A 10,231-nucleotide genomic window follows, 5' to 3' on the forward strand; every position below is an offset into this window, starting at 1 on the left:
CAAAACACCTTGATCTTTTCTACCCCCGTTAAAACACACCAAATCCACCTCTTTCAATCTCCAACTTCATTCCTGAAATTCGTAGTAGTGTTCATTTGTTTTATACCGCGTACTCCCCCCCCCCCTCCTCCGCCCCCCAGCCCTCTCCCCTCCCCTCCTCCGCCCCCCAGCCCTCTCCCCTCCCCTCCTCCGCCCCCCAGCCCTCTCCCCTCCCCTCCTCCGCCCCCCAGCCCTCTCCCCTCAGATCTACAGACATCCCTGTTCTCGACTATTGTTGATTGTGTGCTTTCCTCTCCCCCTCTTGTCTCCCACTCCCTTTATTGTACGTTTTACGTGTCCTTGCATGTTTTCGTGTTTAATGTGTTAGCTATTACACGAGCCTCGGCTCTGTATACAAAAAACTAGAGAGGTTCCAGGGATCCTGAACTCAACTGGTCTATATCAATATGGTTAGAATATGCATAATAGAACCACAAACTATATAGTTTATATGTGCTAAAATATATATGACAAAAATTGATTTTTCAATATGGCCGCCCTGCCGTGCCCATTTTTGGGCGTTCAACGCCCAAATGCAATCCTAAACTAGTTTATGTCTTAAAGATGCTGCATAACAAGTTTCATCAAATTTCATCTATATTTGTGACTTTGAGAGCGTAGACGTAGAATTGTTTACAGACGACAGACAGACAGACAGAGACGACAGACGACGGACACTGGGTGTCGACAAAAACTCAGCTGGACATAGTCCAGTTGAGTTTAAAATGGTTATGATAAAAACCAGGAAATTTTATGTATTTCTTTGAGTCAATAATTGATATGCAAATTCGATGCACAACATCACAAAATTGAGTCACATGATATGACAAAGTGTAATAAAATTTAAAAATAAAGTTTGAAAGCAAATAAGTAATTTTTCTTTCTTGAATGGAATTTTACTTTCCTCCTATATATTTACGCAACAAGTCACTGGTCACCTCAAGTCCAAATCCCACGGAGAGTTCTGATCGAAGTTTGGTCCACAGACAAGTATTCCCAAACTATATCTTTCACGGAGGAGATATCTAGATGTTTCAGAGATCAATACCAGACTCAAAACAACTCGCAACAAAGCAAATCCCATTCCAAAACAAGCGTGACACGTCGAGTAAAGTCTCAAATTTATTGATCGGAAGCAAAAGTAATGTTGACAAGAGTGCATTCACTTTTCCGCCACCTGAGCCTGCTGCTCCGGCATCGAGCGGATTATGTCGGAATCGCCTGTGAGTGACGAGAAGAGGGAGGATAAATGGGAAAACGTTAACAACCGATAGGATATCGAGGAAGAGGCATAGAGTGAGCAAATAAAAGTCGAAGATATTCAAGTTAAGCTTCCACAGAGAATTTGCACGTTTTACCTAAAGTGACTCAACCACACCGTTAATACAGCAGAGGACAAACACTGACATGGTAGAGAAGTACCTGGGTCTATGATGGCGAGGGTGCAAACGCGGTAGTAGCGGCCACACGCAGTGCCCATTTCAATGTTGTTTCCATTATAGTGATGCACACCCGTCTTGGCCAGCATGGCGTAATATTCAATCTCAGATTTCCTGCAAAATACAGAAAGTATTTTTCATACAAAGAAAACTCGTAACTCAGAAAATTGAAAGAATTATGTTATGGACAAAAAAACCCCGCCATTTTAAATTTGTCTCCCATTAAACAATCATACCTTGTCAAAGCTGAATTTCTACATTTTAAAGCGACTGGGAGGTGTGGGTTTGGGGCATGGTTATCCTTCCGACAGCTTTCCACGCGATTTGAGCAAACAAAGAAATTGAGACCATTCATTAGGCTCTTCCACAATTCCTAGTCTCAAGAAACCAAGATCACACTACCGACAATTAAATTCCACACTTGTGTTACTGAACGCTGCTGCATTATATTCATGTCGCAATCGGTATTAAAGAGAATCCATCTTGATAGTGTTACGGATTCGGCCCTTCCGTGGGTGTGGTTGTCATCCACTTATAACCTTGCTAGTGATGTAGTATTATTCTTATCGGGGTTGGAAAGGAAACGGCGGTTACTATTGTTTAAAGGAAATGGTTATTGTGGTGAAAAGGTTAAAAAGCGCTCCTGGTAAAATGTGGCCGGAAATCGGATCGTGAGCCAGAAGACGGAGGGAGTGAAGAGGAAGAGGCGTGGAGAGAAGTAAAAGGACGATCTTGGTTGAAGCTCCGTACCGAGCGGCCGAGCGGACAGTGCGAGTGAACTTTGAGTCCTTGAAAGGAAGTTCGTGCGATAGGTGATATCGCCGGAGTGCTGTGGAGCCTGCGTAGTCGGGTATCTGCATTGAGGTTCCGGAGTATCCTTGCCTCGAAGCCCCGGCTCGAGTGAAAGCCGTCCGCCATTTCGCCACGCGCGCTGCCTTCAATGAAAAAGTTTTTTGTCGTGTTGGCCGGGCATTATTCCCCGGTGGGTTGCCAGGGACGGCTGTGCCAGAAAGTGGCTTTTGGAGGATTATAAGGAGACTCGCTGATTGAACCGCAAACGTGTACGTCGGAGTGTGTCTTTGGGAGGTTTTCCATTCCACCGCTATTTTGCTGGGTGTTGGACCACGTGACCTCTGGGTTGCTTCGATCGTCCATGCCTCAATTGATTTTGATCGGACATCGATCCAGCGATCGCTGGAGCGAATGGACTTCGCCTTGGAGGGGTACAGAGACGTTGGGGGTGCCGTGAGTTTGGGTTAAAGGACTAGATAAGGTGGTACCATCTTAAGATAGTGATTGTAGGGTGAATTGCTATTATTATTTGTGTCGTGATTGCGGTGTGATTTATAATATATTATTGTTTGTTCATAACCCTTGGTGTGGTTTCATTATTGATTTGATCGTTTCATTTGATGGTTTTATTGAGGGTTTCATTATTGATCGATTTCAACCAAGGATAACATATCTTTCTGCCGGGGACCCTTTCAGGGTTCGGAGGTTTACCGAGACCAGGGGATAGGGGAGGACCCCGTAACAATAGAACAAAGAGGAAAAACAAATTAAAATGGTGTAACAAAGGTCAAACTTGCAGAAAAACAAATAGAAGCAAATGGTTACCTTAGAGCTGGGCAATTGTTGGCAAGTAGCACTAACTTTGCCTTGCCCTGCCGCACCATCTTGAGCGTTTGCCGGTAACCGAGGCAGTACTTTCCACTCTTCATCACAAGCTGCAGGCGCGAGTTTATCGACTCGATCGCCTTCTTCTGCTCGCAAAATGATCAAATATGTTGGATTAACAGAAAGGAGGCACACCAGCCATGAATCAAATTAAAATGTTTTCGAGTTTTCCACTTAATTAATGACAACCAAAGGTTTATGTGCGTGGTGCATTACAGGTATAAGCTAGAACGCCACTCAGTCAAGAGCATACATACCTCCACCTGGTTGGCCATATCACTCAATGCTGAAGAATCACTTAAAACATTATACTAGCTGGATCAGGATCTGGATCTTCACTAAAATTGAATTGATTCTTCCTTGTCACACACACAACCTGTCCAACAAGTTTTGTCCAAATCCGTCCACAACTTTAGATATCCTGATGTGTATCATTTTTAGCCCTATCTCCCAATTGTGAAGAATCACTGAAAAAATTAAATAATTCTCAGATCCGAATCCATATTCAGATCTTCACCAAAATCTAATCTATTTGTCCGTGTCAGACACCCAACTTAAAAATTAGAATGCTAATATACACCAAGTATAATATTCTACCGCTTTCACCTTCTGGTGAGTTGTATATATCCAAATTGTGATGTTATTAACACAAAAACAGACACAAAAACAGACAGGGGGAAAGATTAAAGAAATAAAATGTTTTCTTTTAGTCAGCCAGCACTCAACTGTGGCCTCAAAATGGTGCTCGTGGTGAGGTCTGCAGTCCAAGGTGGCCTGAAGCCGCTCGTGCAGGAAACCCTCCAATATAAGGAGATTGTCTCTCATAGTTTTAGATCGTTGGAGGGTAAAGTAATACTACTTAAAAGTAGATAACTTGTATAAGGGGAGATGTGGCTTCACTAGTCTACAATTAAAACGAGAATTAAACCGACAATTGTACCACCTAGAAAAGCTCCAAAACAACTGATAACATAGTTTCTCCTTATCTTGAAACACTTCAAGAGGTCCACCAAGTTTCGTCCAAATCCATCCATAACTTTTTGAGATATCCTGCTATGTATCGTTTTTAGGCCCTGTCTCCCAATGGTGAAGAATCACTGAAAAAATTCTAGTGGCCGGATCCGAATCCGGATCTTCACCAAAATCATTTCGTCCTTGTGACATACGCTACATCTCTGCCAAATTTCGTCCGAACCCGTCCACAACTTTGAGATATTTTGTTCACAAACAAACAAACAAACGGACAGACAAACAGACAGGGGTGAAAACATAACCTCCATCCACCTTTGGTGGCGGAGGTAACAAGTAAAGCTTAGAATCAATGGATTAAATTAAATGCCACGTTAAACAATACAAACCCACACAACACAACATAACACACAAAGCCACAGACACCCCGCACAACACACACACACACACCCCACACAACACACACACACACACACACACACACACACACACACACACACACACACACACACACACACACACCCCGCACAACACACACACACACCCCGCACAACACACACACACCCCGCACAACACACACACACACCCCGCACAACACACACACACCCCGCACAACACACACACACCCCGCACAACACACACATACACACACCGCACAACACAAACATACACACACCGCACAACACAAACATACACACACCGCACAACACAAACATACACACCCCACAACACAAACATACACACACCGCACAACACACACACACACACACACACACACACACACACACACACACACACACACACACACACACACACACACACCGCACAACACACACATACACACAACACACACCCCGCACAACAAACACACACACACACACACCGCACAACACACACACACACCCCGCACAACACACACACACACCCCGCACACCAAAATGGACAAAAATGCCATTTTGCATCAATAGAAGAGATACAGAGCCATGACCAAGGACCGAAATGGCCTTTCAGACAATGACTTCCAAGGGTGCTTTGAAGCATGGCAGCGACGTTGGCAAGCGTGTGTAGACTCTCAGGAAGATTACTCTGAAGGTGAATACAAAACACAATTGGTACGCTTACAATAAATTTTTATATTGCTTTAATCCTGGAACTTTATTATCAGACCTCACATAACACGAAATCTCAAAAAAGTATACACAGATTAAAATGAAACTTAGCTGACAGGTTGGGTGTCTGCCAGGGATGAATTGATTAATCTTTTAGTGAAGATAAAGATCTGGATATGATTTTTTTTTACTTCCCCCAGGCACATGGAGCGAAAAGCTAAGCAATTGGTTCAGTTCTGTCCATCTGTCTTATCAGTTTATGATCGAGGAACAACATTTAAAGTGAATGTTTTATATTTTGATCACGAATTGGAACATCGAAAGGAAGACTAGTTTTTCGTTTAGCAGTACTTTGGCTCTGAATGCGTCTCGGTCGCACATGCGCAGAGAGGAGTGAGACAATATTTTTACGTTGTCTGCCTGCCAGGCAGTCAAACAGAATTTAAAATCAATCCAAACGGGAAACTTGCTCTTTTTAAGGACGCCATAAAGGACAAGCAACAGGCACGAATAACTCACGTAACGTGTTAGCAGGGTGATGTAACAGACACTGCGTAAACCAGGAATTGATTGTTTTGATACGACTTCTACAATCTTTATTTTGTTTTAAAAATGTATTGTATTTGAAGAACAATTGTAGACTTGAACGTTGTAGAACACAAATCACCTTCTAAATACTTCCACGAACCTCCAGTTTTGCAGTATTTGAACATGTTATTGGGCAGTGCATAAGCTCTGGATTTAAAAAAAAACACCAATCTTTAAAATCATTATTGTATTAAAATTGAAGTACAGTCATACCCCGTTTTACGCCATTTCGACCTACGTCAAATCCGACTTTACGCCACTCTTCTCGAGTAAATTTCAGTTCAGCGAACGTCATTATGTGCGACTTTGTCACTCCTACAGACGTGAAAAAAATTAAACAATTTAAACAATTGGATGTTTTAACGTTTTAACGATCGTTGATCGTTGTTTTAACGTTGATGTTTTAACGATCGAAACAATTAAAAATACAATAAAAAGCACATTAAAAAAAAAAAAAAGTACGTACAGTATACATACGCATAGCTGCTGGTTCTCATTCAAAACAAAGGCGACGCCATATGCATTTTGTCCTGTGCTGCGGTCGCGTGCTTGCTTTGTCTTTCGCTGTTATTTTTGTGATTATTCCTTTACTGTGTAAAACAACCAACGTAACGTGGTAACGGCGAAACATGACAATGCCGGCTCGGTCACCGTGCAGAGTGTGCAATGTCCGCGACGAGGTCAGGCCCCATGGCCCATGTGAAACGAACGACCATGTCATGCCTCGAGCCGGGGTGCCTCGTCGGGCACCTCGCCGGCATCCGGCGTCGACGAACCGATCGACGTGTGCATGTGCACATGTGCATGGATTTGCAAATTTGCAATTTGCTGCGAAGCCACAGCCTCCTCCAGTTATTTACTCTAGTTTTACGGTGTTTGTCTTCATTTTAAGGCATTTTTAAGACATTACGCCCGGTTTACGTCAAAAACCGAGTTACGTCACGGCTTATGGAACCAATTAATGACGTAGGCCGGGGTATTACTGTATTTCCATGAAAACTGCATGGGGTATCTATCGTGTTCCATGACCTCTCTAATCTTTAAAGTGATCCTTCACCATTGCGAGGGAGATAGGGCCAAAAAACAATATCTCAAACAGTTGTGGAATCATTGGAAGCTCCATGAAACTGAGTCGATGGACCGATCACTTTGCCATTGCAGCCGGGTCGGTGATTTCTCTGTCTTCGACCACCTGCCACCTCCTTTGTGGTCTTGCACCTTCGGCTCTGTGCCCCCAGGTTTCTGCAGAGCTCACAAGGTTCACCATCAACCCCTTTGTAGTGAAACTGACTATATCCAGCATCACTGCTCACCTCCACTCATTTGATTCTCTTTTTCCCACCTGTGGAACCAACTTTCACATTCTCTTCAATATCATTCTTCCCTTGAGGTCTTCCAAGACAGCTGTTCACCACCATCTCAGATCGTCCTCAATACAAAACCACAATCTTCTCTACCCTTGTTAACCCCAAATCCCTCCTCCTTCCAAATTTATAGTTTTCCCTCCTTATAGACCAGACGGATTTCTGAGAAATGTGAATGTTCGGTGCATTTTTGGGTATAAGTTTGGAACCTCACTTTTTAACATAATTGGGGTATGCTGAATTTGATTAACCCGGTTCCCAAGCCAAATGTTGAGTTTTTGACCTTCTAATTAGCATAAACAAAATGGCCACCAAATTACCATTTTTGGACAATTTCTTTGAACAAGCATTTATATATCATGTATATACATACATGCAGCTCTTTTACTTTAACTTTACAACTTTTACCCCAAAATGCACCGAGAAGCTTATACATGGCCTTTTTCATAAATCCGTCATGTCTATATTATGGTTGGTGACATATTGAAAGAGACATTCAAACCGATATTGAAATTGGACACTATAAAATGGGAAATGGTTTTAATAAGACAATGTTTCATACAACCATTTATTCTAAAATTAAGTATACATGGCCATGAAACACAAACATTCAGGAATGTCACATATGTTGTTTTGCCAAACTACATCAAATTCATACAAGGGGTCTGATCATCACTCTGTTGCTGACAGGCACACATTGATGTGCACCTCAACTATGAATAGCGACATTTGCTGCATCGAGTCTTGCATTGCTTCTGGCATGCACAACAAATCATCTCGAGGCAACTTTCTGGCATTGGACTCAGTGACATCAGAATAGGCTCTAGTCCTGAATCAAGTTTCCATCCCATTTCCACAGGTGCAGGAAGGTCAGGTATGGCAGAATGAGCATTTCTGCATACCATGGCTTGAAAGTGTACTCGCATCAAATGGAAATGAAGAGCATCACTTGTCGGTGACATTGCTTCTGGTTTACCAGTCTTGGAGAACAACATATGTCGTGCTGAATCAACAGAGGTTGTTCTGTGCACATTATATATTCTGCAGACGAATGCTTCTGCAGATTTGATGGTCTCCTCTGTGAGTTCACCAATGCCCAGGTTCTTCAGCAGTTTATTCAAAACTCAAAAAAACCCTCAAAATTCGGCTTGGGAACCGGGTTAATCGAATTCAGCATACCCTAATTATGTTAAAAAGTGAATTATGTTAAAAAGTGAGGTTCCCAACTTTTATCCAAAAATGCACCTTGAAGCTTATCCATGGCCTTTTTCCATAAATCCGTCTAGTCGATTATAGAGGTTCCTACTGTATCCATCTTATCCACCCCATGCATCCTTTCCTGCCCCCCCATGCATCCTTTCCTGCCCCCCATGCATCCTTTCCTGCCCCCCATGCATCCTTTCCTGCCCCCCATGCATCATTCCCTGCCCCCCATGCATCCGTTCTTGCCCCCATGCATCCGTTCCTGCCCCCATGCACCCTTTCCTGCCCCCATGCATCCTTTCCTGCCCCCCATGCATCCTTTCCTGCCCCCCATGCACCCTTTCCTGCCCCCCATGCACCCTTTCCTGCCCCCCATGCATCCTTTCCTGCCCCCCATTCCTCCCCACACCTATTGTTTGTCAAAGTCTCCCTTTATCTTGGCCTTACTCAGTTAGTTTCCCCACTCTATGCTGTTCTTTTTGTCCTGATCCATTCAATGTACTCGTATCAGCCCTTCCACGAGCCTCGACTGTGAACGCAAAAACATAATTAACAAACCTTAACCTTAAACCCCAAGTCCTAAATCCCTCCCCCACCACCAACCCACTACAAGCCCCTCTTAAGTCTCAATCGCCTCTTTCTACAAAGCAAGACGTCAATCTTACATCATTATATATTATTTCTCTCAAGCAGATGTGGATCCACCTGGTCCCGGGGACTAATTAACTTGCATAGACACAGATCCACGAGAGTACACAGACACGAGAGAGAGAGCCACGTGTAAGGCCGCACCCTGAACCGCATTTTCCTAGATTCTCAGGCAAACGGGAACACTCGCAAGCGACACGTATTACATCCTCATGTACCGTCTTTTTCGAGGTCACCATCGTTACGACGTTGACGTAGCTCCGGGTATAGAGTATTTAAAGTCTTCCGGTGCGAAATGTGCGCTTGCCGCTCCTGTCCTAAACCACGAGCAACGATCACCAAGATTAGCAATATGGCAGCGGCAATGCGGCATGAGGAAAAAAGAAATAATTCCCATCATGCAATTCGGAAGGCGTTATTGTTGTTGTTTTTCATATTTATTAATCGTACTTCCGTCCTCGACAACGACAAAGACGAGTCGCAGAGCGCGTAGCACTCTCATTGCCGGTTGTTTAACGATCTGATAATATTTGTGAATTAATCCGAATTAAAGGTGAGAATTTTGTCATATATGGACGTGCAAACGTTTCCTGTGTTCAAACTGGTCTAAATTCCGTTTCCGGTAGGCACTCCGAGGGAACTGCCCGAAACGGAAAGACCCGTTTGAACACAGGAAACGTTTACACGCCAATATATGACGTCATATATATATATATATATATATAAAGGTGTTTGGTGACTTACACGGATTACGTGACGCTTTAGTAGAGAATGGAGAGGGATATTGGAGCGGCACGAGGAGCACATGACGTCATCTCGTCACGTCAAAATATATTTACTAGTGAGATACCCGTGCTACGCACGGGTGGGAGGCTGGAAGCAAACAGGCAATGCAGATACAGCGAATGCTAAAGCATGAAACCAATAAATTCCACATTCCTGTAGCACCCTCAGTCGCACATCAGACATGGACAGCAAGTTCGTGAAGGATTTTCATGAAAAACGTACCCGTTTGTTTGCGAACAGGTACCTATAGGAAACATCAATCGTGGGTCCGTGGCGAACCTGCATATGGCGATCCGCGAAGTTCACGTTTAGAACGTAGAAACCATCACGGCATATCGTCATTTACTTGAACTCGATATCTCTTTTTTCATTCCAAACAACATAACTCAAATCACAAATTAAAACTTTT

The 10,231-nt window shown here is 43.4% G+C and overlaps 1 protein-coding gene across 1 annotated transcript; it reads right to left on the reverse strand.

Annotated features, from left to right (window-relative positions):
* Window positions 1-1,148: 1,148 nt before the first annotated feature.
* On the reverse strand, window positions 1,149-9,434 carry RPL30 (ribosomal protein L30). The gene is made up of 4 exons (XM_068101410.2): window positions 9,255-9,434; window positions 3,096-3,241; window positions 1,462-1,592; window positions 1,149-1,260 (listed from the first exon to the last, which is right to left on the reverse strand). Exons 1-4 carry the CDS (start codon window positions 9,273-9,275, stop codon window positions 1,202-1,204), a joined length of 357 nt encoding a protein of 118 aa, XP_067957511.1. The 5' UTR covers window positions 9,276-9,434; the 3' UTR covers window positions 1,149-1,201.
* Window positions 9,435-10,231: the final 797 nt, after the last annotated feature.

Source organism: Myxine glutinosa, chromosome 5 (assembly GCF_964187855.1).
Source record: "Myxine glutinosa chromosome 5, kmMyxGlut1.1, whole genome shotgun sequence".
Taxonomy (NCBI): Eukaryota; Metazoa; Chordata; class Myxini; order Myxiniformes; family Myxinidae; genus Myxine; species Myxine glutinosa.

Bases quoted from the DNA above. Each gene is read 5' to 3' on its own strand.
- RPL30 (XM_068101410.2), bottom strand. From the start codon at position 9,275: ATGGTGACCTCGAAAAAGACG. The intron at 3,242-9,254 runs GTACATGAGGAT...TTTTGCGAGCAG, and splicing joins TGGTGACCTCGAAAAAGACG to AAGAAGGCGATCGAGTCGAT. The intron at 1,261-1,461 runs GTACTTCTCTAC...CGTCACTCACAG, and splicing joins CCTCGCCATCATAGACCCAG to GCGATTCCGACATAATCCGC.